The 27,317-nt window shown below is 39.5% G+C and overlaps 1 protein-coding gene across 1 annotated transcript; it reads left to right on the top strand.

Moving 5' to 3' along the window:
* Window positions 1-1,078: 1,078 nt before the first annotated feature.
* On the top strand, window positions 1,079-26,745 carry b3gntl1 (UDP-GlcNAc:betaGal beta-1,3-N-acetylglucosaminyltransferase-like 1). The gene is made up of 12 exons (XM_079261790.1): window positions 1,079-1,280; window positions 1,554-1,670; window positions 1,765-1,864; window positions 3,445-3,509; window positions 5,852-5,917; window positions 10,507-10,602; window positions 17,857-17,952; window positions 20,407-20,531; window positions 24,997-25,132; window positions 25,217-25,285; window positions 25,410-25,484; window positions 26,183-26,745. Exons 1-12 carry the CDS (start codon window positions 1,206-1,208, stop codon window positions 26,261-26,263), a joined length of 1,101 nt encoding a protein of 366 aa, XP_079117916.1. The 5' UTR covers window positions 1,079-1,205; the 3' UTR covers window positions 26,264-26,745.
* Window positions 26,746-27,317: the final 572 nt, after the last annotated feature.

Below are 27,317 nucleotides of genomic sequence, written 5' to 3'. Positions count from 1 at the left end.
TGTTAATATAAACTAGTTTACGCAAGTCCAGCAACTGGTCTTTTTACTGTGTAATAAACCTGTTTTTTGTTTGTTTGTTTTACAAAAAGTGTAACAAAAACATGCTCATACAGTAAATATAGCCTCAATGAATAACATAACATTGCCATTTAAAAGTCCAGTACATCTATTTTAAAATCACATCTTTACCAGAGTCACACACAAAGACATAGAGACACACTCACACAACCCATTTCACATGATTATGTTACAGTAAAAAATGAAAACAACAGTCCAGAATAATATTTCAGCCCATCCTGGTTTTTTTTTTTTGTCTTCTCAACAAGACAAATGTGCGGTGCCACCACTGCCAAAACTAACATTAACTGGTTTCCTTTCAACATAACATAAAAGCTAGATAGAGCTTTTAACATGCCATTACTATGAGTGTGAGCAAATATGACAAAGATCAAAGCTGTTTACTTAAGTAGGAATTAAAATAAATAAATAAATAAATAAATAAATAAATAAATTCTAGTAGCAAACATGTTAAACGAGGCAGCAAGAGGAAATAATGCGGATTTCTTTCTCTGTATCATTAAAAAAAAAAAGCGTTATTGCCCACTCTCTCTAGAGCAATCATGGACTGCTATTGCGGAATGAATTTATAAGTTGTTAGTTAAATTTGGACATATATAAAACTCATTTTCCTTATACTATCAAATGAGTCATACATATATACGCAGATACATATATAAGTATTTTTTTTAGGACAATCTACTGCCTTTCTCAGTCTGATGCTGTCAACGTTTTGCGTTTCACATGATTGACAGACTGTACAGCCAATCAACTGTCCATCCGTGTTTCATAAGAGCCAATGAGAATCTTCGACTCATTGTTTGCGGAAGTGGCCGCTGCACTGCACGTTTAGGCTAAACAAGACGTCTGTGAAAATGATACAGAGATGAGCTCGATAATTTAGAATACCCATTTTATTTTACATTCTTTGATTACTGATATTCATTTAATTTTGAAAAAAAGTCACCAGCTGAGCATTTAGTTGTAATGTTATTCACGTGTTAGCCGCATGGTTCGCTTCTCCACAGGAAATGTCTCGCTAAGAAAGCTTCGTTACGCTTTTCCATTACTTTTCAATGCTTTTTAACAACCTAACCTGACGTCAAGGATCCGGCACGTGGGTTGCAGGTATTACAGCGGGGTCAGAAATGGAGCCGAACCCGCCTAAGCGGCTCCGGACAGCGGAAGAAGAGACGACACAGACAGGAGATGCCGTGGATGTGGTGGGTGATGATGATGGACCAGCTCCTGCTGGTCACAGTTACCACCACTTACATTTTGGATGATACACCATCTGCAGTCCTCCTGAAGTTAACTCGCGGAGCTGCTCGTGTTTTACAAAGGTTCTGCTTGCAGAAGTTTGTAAGAAGAACTATTTTGGTCATTTTTAAGTTCCTTTTCGTCCCCGGCTTCAGATTGTGCTACTGCTTCTGGTTGCTGTCTGCTTGTCCCAATAGTGACACTGTGTGTGAATTTTCTTTTTCCTTTGTCCTCAGAGTATAATCATGCCAGTGTACAACGCATCATGTTGGCTGGATGAGTGTCTGCAGGCCATATTAGACCAGGACTTTACTGGATCCATGGAGCTGTCAGTGTTCAATGATGCAAGCACTGTATGTTCTTCTGTTTGCCGTCATATCTGAATATGTGGTTTGCATTAGAATGTGAGACCTCACAAAGTGAAATCTCTCAAACCAATTAATTCAGGACGACTCTGTGAAAGTGGTGGAGAGCTGGAGGAAAAGGCTGGAAGCGAAGGACATTGCTGTGGTCATTTCTGGTCACAGCTCTGCCCAACCCAAAGGAGGTAAATAGACTTTAGGTCAGAGGGTGCCCAAGCCAAGTCCTTCGAGATCTACTATCCTCTTAGATGCAACAAAACTTTTAGATGCAAACCACCTCCCTTCAAATTAATGGTTCATTACCAGACCTCTGAGGAGCTGAGTAGCATGCTTTTTAGCCGTTCAATTTAGGTGTGTTGGAGAAGGGATGCATCTAAAAGCTACAGGATAGTGGTGCTCGAAGACCAGCTTTTTTAATTAAAGAAGGAATTTGTGTAGCAATCCATTTTTTTGTTGTGAAAAAAGTCTAATCCAGCCTGAAGTGAGTGCAAATGAAAAACGAGGCCTTTATCAAATGTTAAAGATGACTTTTTTTTTTTTTATAAACAGCCTTAGCAGAAGGCATCCTATTTGTTTCTGCAGGTGAAGCCTCCTGAAGCGCTGAAGCGTTTCATTAAATGAGTTCATTCAAGGCCAAAGCCTTTAAGGTTTCATTTGCTCTATAAGGCCATCTAGTGGACAAAGAAATTAACAGCTTAAGCACACAATATTGTTGATAACTTACTGAATTAAATCAAATCTACTGTCCATAACATTGGTATGTATAAACATCTATTTGAAAAAGGTTTGTATAGTTAATATTTTTATTGTTATTCTGTTTTGTTCTCAAAATACAGTGATAATAAAGGAAAGTGTACTGTACATAAAGTTTATTCAGATCAGAGTGAATTGGGTCGTGGGATAGTGAATGTAGATTAATAAATACATAAATAATTAAATACATAAATGCAGTACATGCATACATACATGTACTACATTGAAATTTCAGTCTCGGATAAACAAAGGGTTTTTTATTTTCATTTTATTTTCATATCTTTCTGGGAAAAATTTGATCAAAATACTCAGGAAAACAGAGGAAATCCTCATTTTTCTCACTGGCTCCATGATCTCACAGTACACATGTAAATGACATCCACAAATTGTAGTTCCAATGGATGACAGAGTGCTCAAACTGCAAGAGGCTTGGATTATTTCTCATTATTGCACATAATCATGATCCACTTGGTCACATGGTGCAATCCGTTAGCAAGGCTTCACATGTCATCATCTATGCCATTGAATCACTTTCCAATTGACAGTTCACAATATATTTCCAGGATTAATCTGCACAAGTCGCGTAACTACTTAAACAGTACTTAAATCCATGCAGGTTCGGCCGGCAGGCGCTGCTACAACATAGAAAGCATGTAGCAATCAATATGCATGACGATTCCCCTGATGAGCTATGTGATGGCAGCTTTGTGCAGGCCTTAGGCCTCCTTCTACACCGTTTTCCCTGATGACAGTGGTGGTTGGAATCATGGAGTGTGTAAAATAAGAATGGGATCTCTGGGATCCACTTTTTCCCCTTCTACTGACTGGAATAATGGCAGGATGGTAAAATGATCTTGAAATGCAACTTAAAAATGGGGGATTCCCATTAATTCTTTGATGTTTTTGACATTTTTATTGATAATTTTATTTATTGATAACTTCTTTGAATTTTAGGCCATTTTCAATGCTTTGCCTCATTTTAAAATAATGCTTTTTTTTTTTCTATTTTCAGTGGGATATGCAAAGAATAGAGCGATATCTCAGAGTTGTGGACGATACTTGTGCTTTCAGGATGCGGTAGGTGTGTTTTTGTTTCAGTGCCCAGATGTATTTCATAATACAAACAGTAGTAAGTCAGAGTTAATGAAGTCAAATCAGTTAGCGAACACACACACAACAGGGCTTTCAGCAGCAGCCCAGAAACTATTTGACAGACTTGTCAAGAGAAAACATAATTAATGAGCTGAAAGATGTTTGATATACACAATGTTCATTAATCAGACAATTGCTCTGCTTTGGGCACCGCACTTTATATACAATATACACAATGTTAAAAAAAAAAAAAAAAAAAAAAGGTCCTAAAGGGACTTTTTTACATCCCTCACACTACAGATATATACAACCCCAATTCCAATAAAGTCCTATGCCCTTCCAGCTATATTCAATTGAATACAAAGACAAGGTATTTAGCGTTTAAGCTGCTAAACTTTTTTTCTCCAAATATTTACTCAATTTGAAGTTAATGTCTGCAACATGATCTAAAATAGCTGGGACAGCGGCAATAAAAGACTGGGAAGGTTTAAATGGGTAATTGTCATGACTGGATCTAAAAGGAACGTCCATGATAGGATGTGGTGATGTTCACCACTTTGTGAACATGTTTCTCAACGTAGAATTACAAGATAAAAGGATTTTGTCATATAATGGGTCCTTTTGCCAGGTCATCATGTAAATGGGAAGTTTTTCGCAATTGATTTTTTCTAGTAAAATAAAGGTTAAAAATATATATATATAAAGTCCATAATATCATTAAAAGATTCAGAAAATCTGGAGAAATCTGAAAACCACTGCCAGTTGACACAGTTCATCACTGCATCTACAAGTTAAAACTCTATGATGCAAAGCAAAAACCATATATCAAGAACACCCAGAAACGCTGCCTGAGCTCATCTGAGATGGACACACAGTGACATCACAGTGTGATGTGGTTTGACAAGTCTACATTTTAATTGTTTTATGAAATTATGGAAGTTGTGTCTTCCGGGCTCAAGTTCAAAAGCCAGCATGTGTGTTGGTGTGGGGGTGGGTTAGTGCCCATGGCGTGGGTAACTTCCACATTTATGAAGGCACCATTAATGCTGAAAGGTACTTGCGTGATTTGGAACAACATATGCTGTATCCAAGCACAACCTTTATCTGGAGAGTCCCTACTTAATTTCAGCAGGACAATACCAAGCACCCGATTGTGAAAGACTGCAGTCCAGACATGTCCCCCAATGATGTGAAAATACAACAACGGAGACAACTGCAAAGCTTCAACAATTACTGACATCAGTTCCCAAATGTCTCTTGATTGTCTTTAAAAGGAAAAATGATGTAACAAAGAGGTAAATGTGTCTCTATCCCGTCTTTGTTGGAACAGGAATCTAATTCACATTGTGTGACTAATTGCAAAAAAAAACCCAATTACATTTATTAGTTTGAATATTAAACTGATCCTGTGTAACATCTGACCACTGGGGGAGCTAAACCTTTCATTTCCCACTGGTCAAACAACTTAAACAGTCTCACCTTTAAACGAGAGTTTAGGTATCAATTGAAGCAGTAACTTTGGCACAACTCTTGTCAATAACTTATTGTTATGAAAACATTAGCATTAGCCCGTAGCTTATGGGACATTACAATACCGCTTCCTAATGAACAGCGCATGAAAAACACCATAAAACAAACTGGGCCTGTTGCTACTGTAATGTCCGGGCTATATATTGACTAAAAGTCAATGCTTTATTCACACAATTTGAATGTGCTCCATGCACACACACGTTCATCATGGAAAACACGATGAAATGAGTATGATACAGCCTTCAAGTTAAAGGCCATCAATGTGGCTGTTAGAAGAACGGCATAATAACCCAGAAATCATCCATTAGGCTGATATTTGGGTCAGAATTTACACGGTAGCCCTTTAATGTCTTGTCTTTGTAATGTATTCAGTACAATATGGGTTTAAAAGGAATTGAAAGTCATTGTTTTTCTTTATGTTTTGCACCATGTCCAGACTTCATTGCAGTTAGGATTGTATTTATTCTTAGCTGCTTGGCTCAAAGTGGTTCTGTTTATATTTATGTGTTTTTTCCTCTTAAGTCTTAGTGGAAGATTTTATTATGAAGTCTTTTATTTAGATTGGTTTTTCTTCTTCTTGCGCAGGCAACTGAAAGTGCACACTAAGTAATAAAGAAGCATAGAAAAAACTACAATTTAAGAATATTCAAGTAATTTTGTTTTAGCCAAGTTACAGAAAGTAAACGAAACAAAACAGCACACGCACAGACTGCTTTCTTTTTTCTTAGGAAAGTAAAGTGTTTTTGTTGTATTATAATTATATAAATACTTCCTTTTTTTTTTTTTTTTTACCCTAGGATGACATTATGTTTCCTCAAAGAGTTCGTCTGCAGTATGATGCATCTGTCCTCCATCAAAACTCTGTAAGTTCTTGCTTCAGTAGATGCTTACTCACATCCTTCCCTCTCTTCGGAGCACTGCTGTCACTCCTGCTTCCTCTTTCTTCTCACTTCTCCTACTCTTCTTCCCTTTCTCTTGTTCTCCTGATATGAAAATATATCCATGTTGTTTGTGTGAGTGAGCATGTGAGCGCATTCATGCAGCTGGCACGCAGAACAGTGTGAGTATCCGGTGTTGATGCTTTCTTTGGCGTGCCAGGTCAGAGGTTAAAGGTTGCGTGTGTGAGGGGAAGTGAGTAAGACTGTGTGGAGACAGCAGGCTTGCTGCCCTGCATAAACAACCTGCCCGTTTCTGCTGCGACTGTAATATTTTATCATTTAGAAAAAAAAGAGTGATCCTGTTTTCCTTTTTTATGTTGTCTCTCCCTGCATGACAGAAGCTTTTCTCCCCCTTCCTCGGGAGATCAGTGTGTACAAGCTTAAATTCTAGAGAGGATTGACCGTTTTCTAAATGCTATGAAACTTAAATTTATCATCTGTTTAACAAACACAAGTCTATAGAAATGGTGACCAACTTAATTTTTTTCCCTAGAAAATGTAAACAAACGCAGATGTTACACCAGAGACGTAAAAATGTTGGGATATAGACGTGTGTTTGCTGTTTTATTCCATCATTCTTCCTTTGAATAAAATTCAAGGTTTTGGTGTTAAGGATACAACTTGTTTATGTTTTGTTTTAGAGAAATCTGTCCATTCTGGCTGAATACCAAATTTCAGCTGAAAAATAAAACACTGACATCCTGGGAAAAAGACATTGATGACTCCTCTCATAGTCCAAAATATGGCTGTTAGGTTAATTAGTGATCCTAAATTCATCATAGGAGGGATTGTGAGCAGTTGTTTGTCTCTGTGTTGGTCCTGTAATGGGCTGGCAACATGTCCAGGATGTAATATCCCACCTGCCTGTTGGCTGGTAACAGCTGTGATAGCCTCAAACCTCTGCAACTCTGAATTGGATTTACAGTGGGGATCGAAAGTTTGGGCTGGTAAAACAAAAATTATTTTAAAGTGGAACTATTATGTGCATTTCAGGCAAATTTATTTTTATTTCTGAGCCCAGAAGGGCTGGGATTGATCGAGTTATTGTCACAAATCGCTTTATTTACTTCAGACCGACCCTCTCCGTAGGCTGTCAGATCAGCCTGCGGGCAAAACGAGTGGATTGAGACTCTTCCGCATTAAGCCCCCGCCATCTCATAAACAGAAGGATTAGGCTAATATAAACTCAATAAAAAAAACAAAATACAATGTCAACACATAGCATACAGCCCTACATGTTGGAACCTGAATCAGACCCTGAAAACGAAGTGGAAAACAGCAACCCACAGCAACGAATGCAGCAGGATGTTTCTCTTTGGTAAACTCACCAGCCATCGTTGGAAATAACCATATCCAACGTTTTCCACCCGCCTGGTGTATTTGTACATGCCCTTGTTAACCAGTAGAAGGTAACCAATCACCGAACCTTATCCCCCGGGACATCACAAGGATTTCCAAGTAGAAAAAACTCTCTAAAAGGACACGTTTTTCGTTGCCATGGAAACCGAACGGAGAGAGTGCTGGAACTCAAACTCAAACATGCGTTTAGGTGATAAAAAAAACTGTGCTGTTCACATGTCAGATGAGGATTCAACACTGTAGCACTGTAGAAAGCTCAGAAAACTCGAAATACCATAATAGCACCCCTTTAATGTTAAAATAAAGGAGTCAACAAAAGATGGAAAATCTCCAAAAGGCATCAAACTACAGATTAGACATTCTTCTAACATGTCAAAAAAGGTTTGATCTTATTTCCACCATTTAAACTTTCAAAATAATAGAAAACAAAAAATGGTGCCTGTAAAAGTTTGGGCACCCTGCAGAGTTCGTACCTTGTACTCCCACATTTGGACAGCTGAGCACCTGACAGTGTCCTGGATTGTTAGGTGTCTGGAAAGACCAGGTTATGTCAATCTCGAAGGTTTTAAATGCCCAGACTCATCTGACCTTGCCTCAACAATCAGCACCATGGGTTCCTCTAAGCAGCTGTCAAGAACACTGAAACTGAAAATAGTTGATGCTCACAAAGCAGGAGAAGGGTGTAAGAAAATAGCAAAGTGTTTTCAGATGCTAATATCCTCTGTTCCGAATGTAATCAAGAAATGGCGGTCATTGGGAACAGAGGAAGTTAAAGCAAGATCTGGAAGACCAAGAAAAATATCAGACAGAACAGCTTGCAGAATTGTAAGAAAAGCAAGTCAAACCCCAAGTTTGACTGCACGATCCCTCCGGAAGATCTGGCTGATACTGGAGTCATGGTACACCATTCCACTATAAAGAGGTACTTGTACAAATATGGCCTTCACGGAAGAGTCTTCAGAAGGAAACCATTTTTTTTACATCCTTACCACAAAAATCTGCATTTGAAGTTTGCAAAGGAACTTATAGACAAGCCTGATGCATTTTGGAAACAAGTTCTGTGGATTGATGAGGTTAAAATTGAACTTTTTGGCCAGAATGAGCACAGGTACGTTTGGAGAAGAAAGGGCACAGAATTTAATGAAAAGAACCTCTATCCTACTGTTAAGCATGGGGGTGGTTCAATCATGCTTTGGGGTTGCATTGCAGCCAGTGGCACGGGGAACATGTCACGAATAGAACGAAAAATGGATTCAATGGGATTCCAGAAAATTTTGGATGCTAACCTAATGCCATCTGTGAAAAAGCTGCAGTTAAAGAGAGGATGGCTTCTGCAAATGGATAATGATCCTAAAAACAACCTCAAAATCCAGGGTGGATTACATCAAGAGGCGTAAATTGAAGGTTTTGCCATGGCCTTCACAATCTCCTGATCTCAACATAATTAAAGTCTATGGATAGACCTTAAAAGAGCAGTGCGTCACAGACAGCCCAGAATCTGAAAGATCTGGAAGACTTTTGCAAGGAAGAATGGGCAAAGATGCCTCAAGCAAGATTTGAAAGACTATTGGCTGGCTATAAAAAGCATTTACAAGCTGTCATAATCGCCAAAGGGGGGAGTACAAGGTACTAACTCTGCATGGTTCCCAAACTTTTGCAGATGCCCTTTTGTTATTTTGAAAGGTTAAATGATGGAAATTAGATTGAACTTTTTTTTTTCACATGTTATAAGAATGTTTATTCTGTAATTTGACGGCTTTTGGATATTTTCCGCCTTTTGTTGGCTTATTTTTGCACAATACAATAAATTTTTACCAGGGGTGCCCAAACTTTCGATCCCCACTGCAGAATAGAATAGAATAGAATAGAAGATGGGTGGGCCTCTGTATCAATCTCAACTCTCAACTTTGCTAAAATACCAGTTATTCATGATGGGTATCTATGCACCTCCAAACTATCATAGATTCTAGTTTTTATACCTTTCATGGTTTCTTGTCAAAGGACTTTTTCCTCAGTGTTTTTGTTTGTTTTTTTTTTTTACCAGTAAATGAGCTGAAACATGGGGTCATCTGTCTACAGAACCAGTATCCTCTGTCTATCTGAGATGATGTTGTAAACAAATATTATGTGTTAAAAGGTTTCAGGTTTAATTTCTGGTTGTAGCACCAATGTCCTCCTGAACCTCAGGATGAACCCCAGGAAGAATGGGGCCAGTTGCTGACTGCAGCTAATCGGCATCTACTGGAAAATAAACAAACCCGTGTAGCTGCACTGATCAGGCTGACATGATTTCTTCTCAGGCGAAGCCACCTTAGGCCTCCAAAGTCAGCCATGCATCAGTGATTTCACATGGATTTTCACCTTCCGTAAATCTTTTCTGTTATGTCTTGTGCATACTGAATGACTAAAGTCGTTCAGATTCAGAAACACAAGATATTTCTCAATCAATAATATTTGTAGAACTTACTGATAATTCTCTGATCATCAAATTAATCTTTTCTTAAATGCTTCTGTTGCATCCAAATCCTCACACCCTGTCCTGTATGCAGTGTAGAAGCCTCCACAACAGTGTTGATATATTCTATAAATTTCTCTCTCTCTTCTCCTCCCTTCCAGATGTATCTGCAGGTGTTGTTGGCAGGAAATGAGAGATTTGTTTATATTTTATAAACCGGTGAAGCACGTCATTTAAGACAATAAAAGAATTTCTTTGGACTTTTGTTATATTGAGATTTTAATAAGTAAACAAATGACACACTTAAGTTTTCTCACAATTTAGAAGACTCACCGTCTTTTCTGGGTTATCCTAATTTTGACCATCTTGTTAGTGGCTGGAACTTCTACTCCCCCCATTTTTTCCATTCTTGGTTATTCTACCTTATAGTCTTTATTTATAGTTTGCTGAATTGTTTGAGGAATAACACAAGATTTTATAAAGAAATTCCCAACACAAGACATCCAAGTTTTGGGTGAAGTTAACTTTAATGTTGTGTTCAAGCAGACTGCCCAAAATGTTTGTTATTGTAAAGTTTTCTGACTGAATCTCTGGTGATGTGGGATTTTCTTTGCAGCTTGACTTACAAAGACCAATAAACACTTGTATTGCACTCAGAAGGTCTGCATGTGTGTGTGTGTGTTTTTGTTTTTTACGACAGCTCATTGGCTGTAAAGTTCAGAGGCTGCCAGAGGGATCTACAGAGCGGTACACCCGCTGGATCAACTCACTGACTCCGGATCAGCTCCTCACACAGGTAAACAGACCGGCCTCGCAACAGTGTTTGGATGTTGATGAATGTGTGCATAATGTGTGTGTGAGAGGTCATTTGTCAGGCAGCTACTAGGTCAGACAGAAACAGGATACGTACCTGCTGTTTGCAGTTTCCACGGAAATGTCAGCGGCGCGGAGGGCGGAGGCAGCATCACTCCTGACCTCGCTGTACATCACTGCAGAGGAAGTGGGTCACGCTGCCAGCTGTCAGGCGGGGTGGAGTGGGGCGGGGGGGGGGGGTGATAGAAACTGTTTGCAGTGGAAAAAGTTGTGAGCTTGTTGTGGAGATTTTGTTTCCCAACCGATCCTGCAGCCGCAGAGTCCTGTCAACGAAATCCAAAGTGGAAAAAGATGTCTGCACTCTGGATGAAGAGCTTCTGTGTGAAATGGTGAAAGAAATGGACTTTGCTCTTCTTTTCTTACTGCACTACAAAGTGAGCACAGAAACATGGAGGAGCAAAGCGAAACGCGTGTGGGTCGTTGTGACCGAATGTTGGATCCAAGCACACTGAGTCGTTTTGACATGTCAGAGCAGGAAGAAACTCTGCTGTAACTCTGAAGGAAAACACTCGTTTTAACCATCAAAATCTCTTCATTGGTTTCAGATTGAATTATTGATAGGTGTGTAAAGCTTTATGTATCTCCTGAGGGAACAGCAGCCTGATAAATATAACTGGGTGCCAGTCAGCGTTGATTAGAAATTAATTGAATAAGTGAAACATAATTGGAATAGAAAGAAGTGAACTTTCCAGACTTTTGTTACCTCTAATCTGTGTTTGAGGCAGCGTTGTCTGCTCCTGACATGATCCACCTTCATTGCTGACTACAATCTCTTTATTGGTTAACTTGCCTGGTAAAAACCAAGTTTTCAGATTATAACTACAAATAAGCATGTGCTTATTTAAAATGCGTTTAGTTTGACTGATCTGATGCATTTTGTTGCTTCCTTAATGTTCGTAGTTAAAGCAACAGGACATAACTTTTAGACTTCAGGACTTTGTGCTTCTGACTTGTTTTGATGGTGCACCAAGACAGATTATGTATGTTCCTGGAGCTGTTGTTGCCCTTCCAGTGAGCCAAAGCTGAGAAAACTCACTTCACAAATTTGTGTTCCAGCTCTGAGCAGCTTGTGACAATTTTGTTTGAACTGCAAGACGTTCTGCATGTCGCAACAAGAGCCAGTATCAAACTGACTTCTACGGGCCGCAGAGAGCTCAGAAAAGAAATGGGATGTAAGACGCGTGCTGAATTGGCCTGAAATGAGTACCAAAGTGTGAAAATTTAATCAGAAGTGCTGCTTTAAGTATCAGAAAGATGAAAAATAACACATATACATTTTATTTATTCACAGGTAGATGTATTTACACCCTTTATGTTGTTGCATGTTAAACACATATATTGTGTGAGATAAAAAATAAAAAAAATTAATAGAAACAAACTAGTTCCCATTAACAGCTTCTGTTACTCTTCTGAAAATGTGTATTCATTGCTGTTTTTCAAAGAAAAAGCCAAAAAAAAAAAAAAAAAAAAGGGGGAACCAGGTGTGTATTAGCCTTTATCTTTGGCAAAGTGTCTTTAGACACCATTCATAACGGGGTCTTTTGGTTGTTCCCCTATAGGCACAGCACTGGTTCAGCCTTTGAGGTAGTGTTAACTTAATTTTTAAAGATACATTTTTTAGTGGAGTAAAAACAACCAGTATTCAAAGTAGTACTTACTTAACCCTGTTTTAAGACCACTTTAAAAGATTACAAGAATGTCTGGCTGCTTGGCAGTAAAACTAAGAAATGAGGCCTGGCTCAGTGCGATATTTAACAATAACAGACTATATCTGTTTTTGACTAACTTAAGAGGCCTGCTGACGAAGGTGGAGTAGTGAACATCTTGATAAACAAAGGCTTTAATTTTCTGATTCTATCGAAGGTTTGATGTTTCTGAATGAACAAAACACACCGTCACTAAGGATACGAGACAGCAAGGACTCGGTCTCTCTGGCACACGTACATTAGTACAGTCTGCGTAACTACTCAACATACATTCCAGGATATTTGGATATTAAGTTTCATGGTGCTCGAGAATGAGATCATTCACTCAGTCTGCAGACTGGAAAGCTGCTTCCTGTCCCTCCAGATTTATCTGCCCTTATGCTTAGTCCTTTTTAACCTGTTTACACCGGTGATGTTTGCAGTGTTTATTCTGTTGAAGAATCTATCTGTATAGAGTGAGATATGGTCAGCCAGAAAGGCCTCCCAACCCTCCAGTTGCTCACTAAACTTCTTTGTCTCCCTTTCTAAACCTCCTGTTTCCCAGAACTCATTCTTATTCCTCTTATTCATGTTTTGGCCACAACTTACATCTGCAAAATGTTGCAATATTACAACAAAAGGGCGAATAGATTTACTAAGGTGGACAGGCACATACACACACACACACACACACACACACACACACACACACACACACACCAGATTTGATTTTGTCCAGCTGTTCAGCTGGCTGAGTCCAGATGTTTTGCACAATTTCCTTCATCTGTGATGCATTTCTGTCAGGCAGAAGTATTCTTGTTAAACCAAGAAAAGGCACACATACACACATTCAGACACACAGTGTATGAACAGTTGGAAGAAGAAGCGGATCAAACCAGAATAACGTCCTGGTTCCACGGTGAAAAAACATCACTGTTAAAATCTACACACAGATAAAGAGAAAAGTACATGAGTGTTTTTTAACACAGCATCGGTCTCCTGCAATGGGATGGGGCCTGCAAGGAGGGGGGGGGCACACATGAGTTGGAGATTGCATTGGTTAAAAAGACACAGGGTGTGTGTAGCTGAAATCCAGACAAATCAGACCAGGCAATGTAGTCTAGTGTTGGTGGGTCTGCATGACTTCTAGCCTCAGGTTCCTTGGTGTGGTCTTATGCAGCTCTGCTTCCAGGTTGTACATCTTGTGAGTTCTGCATACTGTGGTTGAAACCAGTGGTAATTAGTATTCCTGTTGCTTTTCTGTCATCTCCAACCAGTCTGCCCATTCACCTCTAACCTCTGACATCTACAAGGTAATTTTGTCTAGACAGATGCTACTCTGGATATTTTCTGTTTTTCATACCATTTTCTCTAAACCCAAGAGATGGTTGTGCGAGAAGATCCCGGTAGATGAGAAGTTTCTGAAATGCTCAGATCCACCAACATCGATGGCAGATTGAAAGTCACTTCATTCCCTTTTCTTCCCAATTCTGATGCTCAGAACTTTAGCAAGTCGTCTTGACCAGGGATCCCTGACCCTGGTCCTCGAGGGCCGGCGCCCTGCAGGTTTTCCACGTGTTCCTGGTGGAAAACACCTGACTCAGATTCAGTCAAGCTCTGCACATGTCTGCTAAATACACACTGATTTGAATCAGGTGTCCTCGAAGACGCAGGTCGGGGATCCCTGCTCTTGACCATGTCTCAAGCCTAAAATGCATTAAGCTGCTGTCATGTGATATATTAGCTATTTCTGTTAACACGCCATTAAAAAGATGTTCCTAACAAATTGGCTGGCAAGTGTGTGGCTTCATCTAAATAGTTTGATCCTGTGCTCTTCCAACGTAGTCTGATTGGCAGTCTCATTTGTTGTTGTTGATGTTTTTTTCATTTATCAGTTGTCTCTGCATTAAATCTGGTGTGATCTCTGCATTTCTTTGGTTCTAACAAATACAATGGGACGTCAAAGCTTAATGTGGCTAAAAATACAGATGGAAATTTGGGGTAAAATTCTCTCAAGAGTCACTAAATGTGCACAGTTTGGCCCCTTTCTTTTAAAATGTTCCGGTAAAGTTTTACAAAGTCATATGCAAGAAAATGTTTGATTTTTGGTGCTGCTGCTGTTAAATTTTCACATTCCTAGAACTACAGGCAGAGGAGGAGGTGTTGCAGCTATTTTACAGTCAGAATTATTAATTAATCCTAAGCTCAAAACGAACTATAAATCCTTTGGATTCCTGACATTAAATTTATCTCATCCAAAATGGAATTCAGAGAAACCGCTCCTTTTGGCATTAGTGTATCACCCACCTGGACCTTACTCCGAGTTTCTGACCAAATTCTCTGATCTCTTGTCTGAGTTAGTGCTGACTACTGATAAAGTCATTGTATTAGGGGATTTTAATATTCATGTTGATGATGAAAATGATAGTTTAAACATTTCCTTTAGCTCTATTCTAAACTCAATTGGGTTTTCACAAAATGTCAATGGAGCCACTCACTCTCATGGTCATACTCTTGATCTTGTTCTAACATATGGTATTGAGACTGATAAGCTCAAAGTATTTCCTCAAAACCCGGTATTGTCTGATCACTTCTTATTAACCTTTGAATTCACTTTATTTGATTACTCACTGACCAAAAATAAATTCTACTATAGCAGATGTTTATCAGACAATAATACAAAATTTAAACAATCAATTGAATCAATTTATTCACCTCTACCATGTGTTAGCATGACTGAGAGTCCCCCTTTAAGCTTTACTCCTGCTCAGATTGATCAACATGCTGATACTATAACAGCTTCAATGCGTACAACCTTGGATAGTGTTGCTTCTCTAAAGAAGAAGGAATTAGGTAAGATTATGAAGGCTCCCTGGTTTAATTCCCAGCTTCGAGCTCTAAAACAGGCGTCAAGGCGTTTGGAAAACAGATGGCGCTCATCAGGATTAGAGGAGTCTCGCTTAACCTGGAAAGAAAGTTTAATTGTATACAAAAAAGCCTTACGTATGGCAAGAACAGCTTATTATTCATCATTGATAGAGGAAAACAAAAACAACCCTCGCTTTCTTTTCAGCACTGTAGCTAGGCTTACTAGGAGCCGGAGCGCTGTGGAGCCATGTATTCCTTTCTCACTTAGCTGTGATGATTTCATGTATTTTTTCAGGAATAAAATTGACACTATTAGAGATCAAATTCACAATATTCTTCCTTCTACCTATAATGTTGAGCCTGTTGTGGTCTCCGAAGCATCCTTAGAACCAGGATCTGACTTGTGTCTAAATAGTTTCTGTCCTGTCCAACCCTCTGAATTAACTAAAATAATAGCTTCATCTAAACCATCCACCTGTATCTTAGACCCTCTCCCAACGAGCCTCTTTAAGGACATTTTCCCTTTAATTAATACATCACTACTAAATCTTATCAATATGTCTTTAGTGACAGGATATGTACCACAATCATTTAAAACTGCTGTAATCAAGTCTTTACTTAAAAAGCAATCTCTGGATCCAGAGGTGATAGCAAATTATAGACCTATATCTAACCTCCCGTTTATGTCCAAAATTCTGGAGAAAATAGTTTCAGCTCAGCTACATGCCCACCTGAGCAGAAATAATTTATGCGAAGAGTTTCAGTCAGGATTTAGAGCTCATCATAGCACTGAGACGTCATTGGTGAAAGTTACTAATGACCTTCTTATGGCCTCAGACAAAGGACTTGTGTCTGTACTTATCTTGCTTGATCTTAGTGCTGCATTTGATACAGTCGATCATAACATTCTGTTACAAAGACTAGAACAGGTGATTGGAATTACAGGTACAGCGTTAAGCTGGTTTAAATCATATTTATCTGATAGACTTCAGTTTGTTCATGTAAATGACAAGTCCTCCTCCCAAACTACAGTAAGTCATGGAGTTCCTCAAGGTTCTGTACTTGGACCAATACTCTTCACGCTATATATGCTCCCTTTAGGCAAAATTATTAGACAACATTCATAAACTTTCATTGTTATGCAGATGATATATATATATACTTATCCTTTAAACCAGATTAAACAAATCAGCCCAATAGGCTACAAAATTGTCTCATAGACATAAAGACTTGGATGTCTAGAAATTTTCTCCTCTTAAACTCAGATAAGACTGAAGTAATTCTCGTTGGATCTGAAAAACTCAGAGCTAAATTTTCCGGTTTTGTAATGAACCTGGATGGCATTACTTTAGCTTCCAGTGCTACAGTGAGAAACCTTGGGAGTAATATTTGACCCTGACCTGTCCTTTGGCCCACATATTAAGCAGGTTACTAAAACAGCCTTCTTTCATTTACGTAATATAGCCAAAATCAGGGACATTCTGTCTCAGAGTGATGCAGAAAAACTGGTTCACGCTTTTGTTACTTCGAGACTAGATTACTGTAACTCTCTATTACTGGGCTGTCCTAAATATGCCCTGAAAAGCCGTCAGCTGATCCAGAATTCTGCAGCCAGAGTCCTGACCAGAACCAGCAGGAGAGATCATATTTATCCAGTTTTAGCCTCTCTTCATTGGCTGCCTGTTGAATCTAGAATAGAATTTAAAATCCTTCTCCTCACATATAAAGCCCTCCACAACCAGGCACCACTATATATCAAAGACCTTATAGTTCCTTATATACCAAACAGAGTACTTCGTTCGCAGACTGCAGGCTTAGTTGTGGTTCCTAGAGTCTCAAAGAGCCGAGCAGGAGGCAGAGCCTTTGGTTATCAGGCCCCTCTCTTATGGAATAAGCTCCCAGTTAGTGTTAGGGAAGCAGACACCCTCCCCACCTTTAAGACTAGGCTGAAGACTTCTCTTTTTGATAAGTCCTATAGCTAGGGTTGGTTAACATCCCTTAGTTGTGCTGCTATAGGTTTAGACTGCTGAGGGACATTTCCTGATACACTGAGCTTCTTTCTTTTTCTCTTTATCTTTCTCTTTTACCCCCCCCCCCCCCATAACAGTGTTGCATCATTAACATGTATGTCTCCTGTCTCAGCAGGTCTCCCTGGCCGGGAGTAGCAGTTCCTGTTGTCTGTTGTCTTTCTGTCCTCTTCCCCCCCCACAGCAGAGGCAGATGGCTGCCTCTCCTTGAGCCGGGTTCTGCCGGAGGTTTCCTTCCTGTTAAAAGGGAGTTTTTTCTTCCCACTGTTGCCAGTGTGCTTGCTCAGGATGGGAGATTGAGTTGGACTCAACTCAATCAGTTGGTTTCCTTATATAGGCTGTTATGAATTGGCCTTCATTATGTTTTCCCCTCTGTCTGTAAAGCGTCTTGAGATGGCATTGCCGTGATTTGACGTCATATAAATAAAGTTGAATTGAATTGAAAATATTTTCTATTGATGTTATACGGTTGTATCTATTATAAATGTTACATAAAAATGTGTGTTGTATTGTCTCTGGTATGTTAGTCATGATTACTGAATCATATGTATTGACAAAGTGGTCCATTTTATATTTTCTATTGGTTTTTGGTTTCAGGTGTACACCTCTCATGGGCCAACAGTCGTCATGCCGACATGGTTCTGCTCAAGGAAATTATTCCTGAAGGTTGGACCGTTTGACGAGGGAGGCAAGGTAAGGGTTTGCTCTCGCACTGCTCCTTCTGAAAGGTGTCAGCACACCCATAATGAGAAAAAAAAGAAGCGTGTGGAAAGTTTCATTTGACCTAGTCTGACATGTTTATAGTTGTGCAAAACATCTACACACTCTGGTGTAAAGAAAATCCTCCCATCAGAGAGAGGTGTAAACACACTCAGACATTTTTCCCCCTCAAGGATTTGTCTTTTTTTAGGTGGTTTTTCATTACAGAACAACAGATTTTTAAAAAGGTTTTTCTAAAAGTAAAGGATCCCTGAATAACTGGAAGTTTTCTGATTGCTGAAACTCAGAGAAAACACCACTTTTTAAAAACAAGCAACTTTATAGAAGCAATGCTTAGACAAGCAAACACCAGTCAGCATCACATAATATATTTGGGGGAAAAAATGCAATCTAAATAGTGAATAACTTATTTATTCACCATCAGTCAGATGAATTTTCAGAGATAATACAAGCCTCAAATCAAAGCTTTATCATAGATCACCTTCTCCTATTTGACATTACGCAGAATTTGCTTCATGCACACAAACGCACAGCAAGGATGCACGGGGGGATGAGGCTCAGCAGGCAGGCATCAAACTGCATTACTGCCAGGTGTAGCAAACAGGAAAGTGGTTGCCAAATGGAAGCTAAATTTGGGTAAAGAAGTAAAAATAAAACAGGAAAACATCATTTGGAATTTCATCAGGTCTGTAATGTTTCTGCAAATATGTCACAAGTCAATGCAACAATAATAAAACCATTGGAGGTTAATTTTGGGGGGGGTTTTTTCATGTGAAACAAAGAAACGTAAGAAAAACTATTTTCACCAGTCGTTTATATTAATGAGTGAAGTAAATATTTCTTCGAAAGCTGCGAAACAGAAATGTAAGTCCAAATTCTTTCAGCCTGGTTTATTGTAAATGCAGGTTGCAGTACAGGCTTGCGTCCTCATACTACTTCCTGGAAGTAGCACTCGTCTTACCTTGAAAGAATCGTTGAAAATGCAAAAAATAAAATAACTGTGGCGTACATCCACAAGAGATTGGAGAGTTCCCCTCCAGGCCTTGTATTCATTTCTGGGAATATCTGGAATAAAATTTTACTTTATTGTTTTCTTTCTGACCATTGCTTCTTCCGATTGACTTGCTATGTCAGTGTCTGCAGGACATAAAAATCTGCATGAAAGAGAATTTTGGAAGTTTAAACTGGGATTTTTCTGATCAGTCACACAGAGAGAAGTGTCAGCTTTAGTAAACATCTTGACACTCAGGCTCTTAAAATCACTGAGCAAGTTTGTAAGCTTGGAGTGTTGATAGACTCAGATCTGACTTTCAGCAGCCACGTCAACCTTTCACTAAGAAGCTTTTTACCAACTCAGAAACATCAACTGACTTAAAGTCTAGTCTCCCATTGAGACCAGGAGAAACTCATCCATGCATTCCTCTCCAGTTTACTGTAATGGTCTTTTAATAGGGCTTCCTAAAAAGTGCATTAAACACCTGCTGCTTATACAAAACGCTGCTGCAAGAGCTTTAACTGAGATATCGGAGGACATCACACCAGTTTTAATATCTTTACAATGGCTTCCTGGCAGTCAGAATAGATTTCAAAGCCCTGCTGTTGGTTTACAAATCCCAGAGCGGTTTAGGCCCAGCATACATCTGTGATATGTTCGCAGAATACAAACAAGCCGAGCTCAGGTCAAGTAGACCAGGACAGAGTCCAGACTAAACATGGATAAGCAGCATTTTCACGTTGAACCTATCTAGACGGTTGTTTGTTTGTAATGATTTAAAAATACACAAATAAAATTATTTTATATTATTTTGTTTGTGTATCTCCACAACTTTTTAGTTATGCCTTCATCTCTTTATTTTATTATAAATATTATATTCTAGACAAATGATACTCGACTAGAAACAGGAAGCATGTAATGTTTTGTTTTTTTTTATCTTTGCCAAATTAGATGTAAATGCAGAAGAGTAGGGGTGAGAAATTGAATTGAAAAATCAAATTTTGGGATTTTTCTACTTTACAATTTTAAAATCAAAAATGAAATGCATCAAAAGTTTTTTACATGTTTATTGCTTTTAGTCTACCAAAATTAGCAATACTGAAGGATTGTGAGAATCGCAATTTAAATCGAATCAGCACCCAAAAAAAATCTGAATCAAATCAGGACTACAGCATATCGTCACACCCTACAAAAGAGTCACGTCTATTTTTTTTTTTCGTTTTTTTTTTAATGTGTTTACATTCACTTTTTTATTCAAATTATACATGGAAATAAAACATCAGCCATTTAAATAGTAATTAATTCCCATCCTAAATTTACTTCAGTGTTCCTGTCTAAACCAAGTCTAAACCAGTCTGAGCACCAGCACCAAATACGCTGCTGCTGTTTTAGGATTTTATGTCGCTGTTTTCTCTCTACTTCTTTGTCTCCAGGGAGTCCCGGAGGATCTGGTCTTCTTCTACCAGATTCTTCGCCAAGGAGGGGGTCTGCTCAGGGTGGACAAGTCCCTGCTGGTTTACCGTTACCATGAGAAGGCTGCCACTCATTCTGTAACAGAGTCAGTCCAACCGTACACTCCCGTCCGCGCTCCTCTGCACTCACACACTCATACTTGGACACAGTGTTGATCCTCCACCTACACACAGCTGCCCACTGGCATCCTAAAGTTTCTCAGGGCTCTCACACCCAAAAATGCACGTAGACACTCACACACGCTTGCATGTTTTCATAATCTTGAGATTTTCAGACGGTTTTTGGAATTCCAGTCACTTTCCCAGCGTCTGAGTTGCGTATTTCAGCTTTCTCTCGCTGGAATGTTCAGTATCTGTCCGACGCTGCTTGGAATCGGATCCTAGTGTGAACAGAAGTGTTTGGCATGTTGTGTGTGCATGTGTGTGTGTGTGTTGAGGGGGGGAGGTGACATGCCTGTTTTTCACCAAGCAGAATTTGCGCGTGTGTGTGTGTGTGTGTGTTGCATGTACTTCTAGATGTAAATCAGACAAAAGAAAAAGGTCTTTCCTGCCTTCCCTTCCCCTTCCCCTGCACCTCCCTACCTTTCATCCCTTTTGTCCTTCCTTCCTTTCCTTTTTCCCTCCTTCCTTCCTCCCTTCCCACCTCTGCTCATATATCTGCACGCGTTGACGCACTCTTTCATCAATCATCCTCCTCTGTGTCTTCATCTCTTTATTTTTAGGGCTCTATTTCAGGAATTTCTCCACTCTGCCCCACCTCTCGTCACCTACCTGCTTCCTCACTTCACTCAAATGAACCCGCCTTCTTGTTTTTGTCACTCTCACACATAGATATAACTGTAGATGGTAAAAGGCGCGAACAGTGACTGAAACACTGAAGGGCTGTGTTTATCAATGTTAGTGGAAGGTATTTATATAGAAAATCTCTGTCTTATTGCTGTCTTGAAAGCAAAGCCTGTATAGAGTGTGGAGACCACCTGGGCTTAACGAGCTGGATTGTAGTTAGTTCGCCATGTGAAACCTGTCAGACACGATACGAAACCCTTAGATGACGGAAGTACTTTCTATGAAAGTGTCCATATCAGTGTGAGTGACAAGACGAGGAAGAGGTGTTAAGAGAACAAAGACAATCTGTAGACACATCCAGGCTTAAAGCAGCCTCAGTCTGTTTAGACTTGTAATGATACAGAACAGGTTTTACATACCTAAAGCTCCACATTTCGGCTAAAGCTGATGCTCGATTTGCATCTGACTCCAAGTGTGATCAGTAATTACATACTTTATTTTGAAAATGTTATGACTAGAAAAGAAACATGGAAGAAAGTAAAACTGAATGAAAGAAATGAGATTAGTAGTAACAGGAACTTTAGACAACATTAAAAAGGTTTCTGGCTTGGAAAGTCCGTTCTGAGTCGTTTTGACGGCACACTGATGTTCATTATGTACATTAGCAGACCTGTCACTGCCATGCTGAGGAACTGCACTTCACAACTGTTGTTTCAGCCTGGACTGTCACATGGCAGCAGTGTGTTGCTTTACAGCATTGCCTCACATGCCGGCAACCGGACATGAACATCAAGGTTGTTGTGAACATGACTGATACAGCAAAGAGAGTCAAGAGGACATTATTGGGCTTTAGAACAAAGAGAAAAACTGACGCTGCAAGAAAAAAAGATAAAAAGATCAGCATTGCACTGACTTACTGGCGAGAGAGAGAGAGAGAGAGAAAAGAAATATTGATTCATGCATGTTTACTAGATCTTGTCTGCTATCACCCTGCTAGCTCTCTAAGATCCAATCTCAACTCAAGAAAAATTTGGAAACCACTCAAACCTCCAACCACTGACTCTTAATTTTTATTCAGAAGGGGTGATTTGTTTTTGTAGGATTTTTTTATTTCGCCTCTGTCTAACTCTGGTTCAGTGCATCAATGATAGCAACACGGGTATTCATTGTACCTGATTAATAGAACAAACAAAATGAAACTTTTGAATATTTATTTATTTATTATTGACAGTAATTGTGTGGGGTTTTATTTTGTTGTTTTTTTAGTTCGAAGCTCTGATGGCAAAATGATCCCTGCCTCCCCTTAATAAAGAATCATTTAAAACATCACTGGACCCAGGCAGGAATCAGGATTACCCCCAAAATCTAATTTCTTATTCCTAATATCATTTCTAAGATTTCCTCAAGATTCAATAAAATCTGTCTTTAAATTTTTGAGCTACGTCGCTAACAGACAGAGCAACAGACCAACACCGCTATATGACCGGCAGCTTGGCGGAGGTAATACAAAGTGTGCATCAAAGTGCCAAAATCTGTCAAGTTTTTTCCTTCTTTAACATAATAGAAACGAGGGATGGAGGGAGCATTTGATGCAACCTTTTCCCCACTATTAACTAAAAATCATCTTTGCTACTTCCTGTCTGAAATTGTCCCAAATCCTCATTACAGACAACCACATTGCATCATTTTAATAACCCACCGAAATAAAAACCTTTTTACATGTACACTTCTATCCCACCATTTCACTCCACTCACTGAGATGCAGAAACTTTTCAACCACGAGATGTTTGAAGTTGATTTCAAGCTCCTGAAAGTGGTTGCTGAGATAAGAGAGCTTGAGATGGTGGGGGGTGACTTTTCTGCCCGTTAATGAGATGAATTAAATTAAATGATTGAATTGAATTAAAACCCAAGTCGTCTCAGTGAAACTGGGTGCAAACAACGGACGATTTGAAGCCACTTTTTAGAGATAAAATTGGAGAAGAAGCTCAGCTGAAAAGCGAACCAAGGTATTTCCTCTTCGCCCCCTGATGACATGAACATTAAACACGCTTGCTTTGATACTTTGTGTCTTTTCATTTAAACACATCTGTTTAGGTTTTTCAGATATTCTGACATCATCCATAGTTTCTGCATCTTTGTGATGTCCTCACAAAGATGCCATTTCATTCATACATTAATTAGGATTTGTTTGGTTTGCTTTGTAGATGTAGACGACACGTTGAAGTGAAGGTCCTTGTTCCTCACTGGAAACATGTAAAAACCCACACGGCTTGTGTAAATGCTTCTTAAAGGCTTTCTCTGACTTTGCCTAGAAAGTAAGGAAGCTAGATACAAGTTGGGCTCATCCAGGATCATTCCTGAGGTTAGCGAACTCCTACAGAGCAGCCTGCAGCTGGAGATTACGGCCTTCCAGTCCAGCGCTGCAGAGAGAATTTTAAATATTTCACCGGGAAGCTTTACTCCATCTGTCAGTGTTAGTACTAAAAAAAGAAAAGAAAAAAAAAAAGCCACCACCTGGATATAACTAAGAAGATATGTGAGTCTTTCTCTGGGAAAAAAAATACTGTAGTGATTAATATGAATCAGCTGGAGTCGAGTTATTTAACTCTGACTCCTGCAGTGAGTAGCTTCTACTTAAACAACCGTGTCAAAGACCCATCCTGTTGCTTGTGGAAAAGATGTTCATCTGTTTCACGAGAGTCGAATTACTGCTCTGCATCAAGCAAATAAAGAAACTCAAGACTGGATTAAACACGAATGAAAACTGGGAAGCAAAGTCGTCTATGAGGAAGAAAGGTGGTTGTAAGAAAATCTTGAATGATCGCCATCACTTAAAGGTTTGGCAACATAAAATTAAAGTAGATCAACAGTAGAATTCATAAATGTGGTTAAGAGTGGAAGTACAAATATTTCTGTGTGATTAATGCAGAGAAAAAGGATTGGAAATAAGCAAGAAGAAAGAAAGTCTTTTTAAAAAAAAAAAAGGCTTTAATCGGCTGGAGAGCGCTAAGAATAAACTGGAGCAGTCGCAAAAGGTCGCACAGTCTGATGAATCCTGATTTACTTTGAGAGCTGCTCCTTTCAGCCAATGGGCAATAAGTTGTGCAGCCGTCTGCCTACGCAGTGCCATGATCTGTGGTTGCCCACAATGACTGAAGTCAGCTGACCAACTGAATTTACTGTCCGAGTAGCTTCTCCCAATGCAAGACATTTTCTCTTGATGTCATGACCTCTTCCAGGATGACTGACTCAGGATTCAGAGGAAAGTATGAGAGAGATTTCCCCACATTGACTGGCCACCAGATAATCCAGATTCCTACTGGGAGTCTTTGGATCATACTGGAGAAGGCTTTGATGGGCCCACTCCCCATCAGTTAAATACATTTGGAAAAAACTTTATGTAAGTCTGGACAGAAATGAATTTTGTCGGGACGATAATAACATAGATAAATAAATGGTTTCAACTTACTCAGGTCGTTTCATGAGGCGATGTTACCAACCGACCTCTGGAAAATCTGCTAAATTAACACTTCCTACCAAGAAGTAGGCCAATCACATGTAAACAGAGCATGTGCAGCAGATCCAGGTTGTTTTCCCAATCTTTACACCAAGCTAACTACATCCAGGCTGTAGTTTGATACCTGCTGCAGACTTAAAATAAATAAACAAACCAACAGTTGACCAGAGGATAAATAAAATACTCCTAACAGATGTTGGTTGAGGTGGTCTCTCATTAAAGCTTTGACTCTTCTCTGCTGCCAGAGAGACTATCTGGAAGCTGCGTGTTGACTTCCTGCAGGAGAGAGTTCTCTGCCAGTGGGAGAACTTCACCATATGGAATGCTGGGAAACAGGGCCGGAAACTGTACCGAAGCCTGAGCCAAACCAATCAGATGAAAGTATGTTCATTTCACATGTGACACACCAGTTAAGTCTTTCTTTTTTCCCTTGTTTTCTGACTTTCTCCATTCGGTTGCATTTAGGTCAAAGCTTTCTGTGATGTGGATGAGAATAAGATCCAGAAAGGTTTCTACACATACGAGGAATCCAAGGTGAGGTTTTGTTTTAAAGCTCGGATTCACACTGATAATCACTCAACTTCTTTATTACAGTGAATTTCATTGTGGCTGACATTTATCTAGCTTTTTTTGCTTCTTTTTGTCGTTATCCTACCAGGAAAGGCCAAAGCCCAAAGTGCCAATACTTCACTACAGAGACGCCTCAGGCCCCTTCATCATCTGTGTTAAACTGGTGAGCAGAAGGAGTGTTTCTGTGTGATTGTTGCTCCTGTCCGCCTGTTCTTTAGATCCGCGAGCCAACTCAACAACATAATGACTGAAGGCGTGTTCCCTGTACTGGATGTAAAACATACAAACATGCAGGAGGCCAGCAGGAAATGAGTACAGATGGCAGCCTGATTTCAGATCACATGGTGCTTGTTTAAACATCTGAAACCGTTAGTACCGCTCACTTTACACGTGCCAATATTTTGTCATGGTTCTTGCGATACTCACAGCTAGAAGATTTTTTTTTTTTTTTTAACATATTAATAATTTCAACACACACTCACAGCTGTTCTCACAGTTAAATCCACAATTACTGTTTTATCACCGAGTCAGATTCGAATCTGGGGTGACCCCACCTAAGGGGGTCTCCTAATTGCTCAATTATGGGAATTGTGAGCAGCTATCAGATGGAGAACAAGGGGGCCTGGTCGCAATCACGCTTTCTCTGGCGTTTCGCTACAACACCCACACACATCTGTCATCACCTGCACTCAATCACACTGGCTTTTCAGCCAGTTGTCAAATAACTTTATTCAACAAGTAGATTCATTTGACCTGTAGGTGTGCAACGATACCTTTACTTTTGTTCGAACCTTTAAGTTGTGTGATGGTGGATGTTTCTGTTCTTTAACCATGTTTTTCTTGGTGTTTTCTAATCTGCAGGACATGACAGGAGGTGTTCTAGAGGAAAACCTCAACTCGTTGCAGCTGAAGGAAGGAAAAGATTACTACCATTTCAACTGAGGGCTGGTGGTGGTGCAGAGCCCGGCAGGCCTGCAGGTTAAACAGGCAGAGGAATGCAGAGGACTGGATCGCATTAGCAAACACCGACGGAGCCTCGGACTGGGAAGAAAGGAGAGATGAAGCAAACACTGCAGTATTGTGAAGGACAGGAGGGGGTTGTGTAGTTTGAAGTGTAAAAAAAAGGGGGTTTATGTGTCTTAAAAGGCAGTGAAAACTTTTTAAATCATAGTTTTACTTGGAAGGTTTGACGGCCGTGTTTTTCTGCCTCTCTCTGTAACCGCACAAGAGTTTGGCTCTCATTGTGGAGCCTTTTAGGACTGAGTCCACATTTTAGAGAAATATGCTTATTGACTTTCTTGCTGAGCATTAAGATGGAATTAGATGAAGTAAGGAGATGGCTTAGCTTGAATCAACTTTCCATCACAATCAAGTCTCACTTTTTTATCTGTTCAGTTTGTATAAGTTGGCTGTTGGATGAATATATCAGCTGTTTTTTGCTCCAATTTGGGACGAGATGGGGTCTTTTTTCCCTCACCTTTGTGCACAAAATATCAATCCTGCCTGTTTATTTATAGAGACGGCAATCAAAATCGTCCTTCATCTGATGCGATTGGCCTCTTCAGACGGCACTCTGCATTTATACGACAGTTTAAAATAACTAAAATAATAAATTGGTGGGGTTTTTTTTACATTTTTTCATGATTTCACACCCTGTTGCAAATTACTGATTAAAGGTCAGAAATGTTTGAATATCAGCCATCATTACTATAAACTGTTGCAACCCTGTCAGACATAAAAGATGCTTTAGTGACTGATTTATAAAAGAAGATGGTGCGGCGCGTCTTCATGCTGAACAATCATCAGTCGGGGTGTTACTGTGTTTTCTAATCTTGGACTTTTTGTCTTTACCAAACTTTATGCTTGAACTTGTGTGGAAGTCAGAGATTCTCATCACAGAAGATTCAACTCATAAATGAAGAATGGGGAAGGAAGGTTGTTTTACAACCAGATTTCTAAACAGCCCTTCTATGAGGCAACCGTGTAAAATCAGATA

This window comes from Telmatherina bonti (assembly GCF_933228915.1).
Source record: "Telmatherina bonti genome assembly, chromosome: 3".
NCBI lineage: Eukaryota > Metazoa > Chordata > Actinopteri > Atheriniformes > Telmatherinidae > Telmatherina > Telmatherina bonti.
Note: the sequence above shows the minus strand (reverse complement) of the source record. Positions and strands in the feature narration are given on the sequence as shown.

Excerpts from the sequence above, each read along its gene's own strand:
- b3gntl1 (XM_079261790.1), top strand. The coding sequence starts at position 1,206 with ATGGAGCCGAACCCGCCTAAGCGGCTCCGGACAGCGGAAGAAGAGACG. Across the intron at positions 1,281-1,553 it reads CAGGAGATGCCGTGGATGTG|AGTATAATCATGCCAGTGTA; the intron begins GTGGGTGATGAT and ends CTTTGTCCTCAG. Across the intron at positions 25,286-25,409 it reads ACACATACGAGGAATCCAAG|GAAAGGCCAAAGCCCAAAGT; the intron begins GTGAGGTTTTGT and ends TTATCCTACCAG.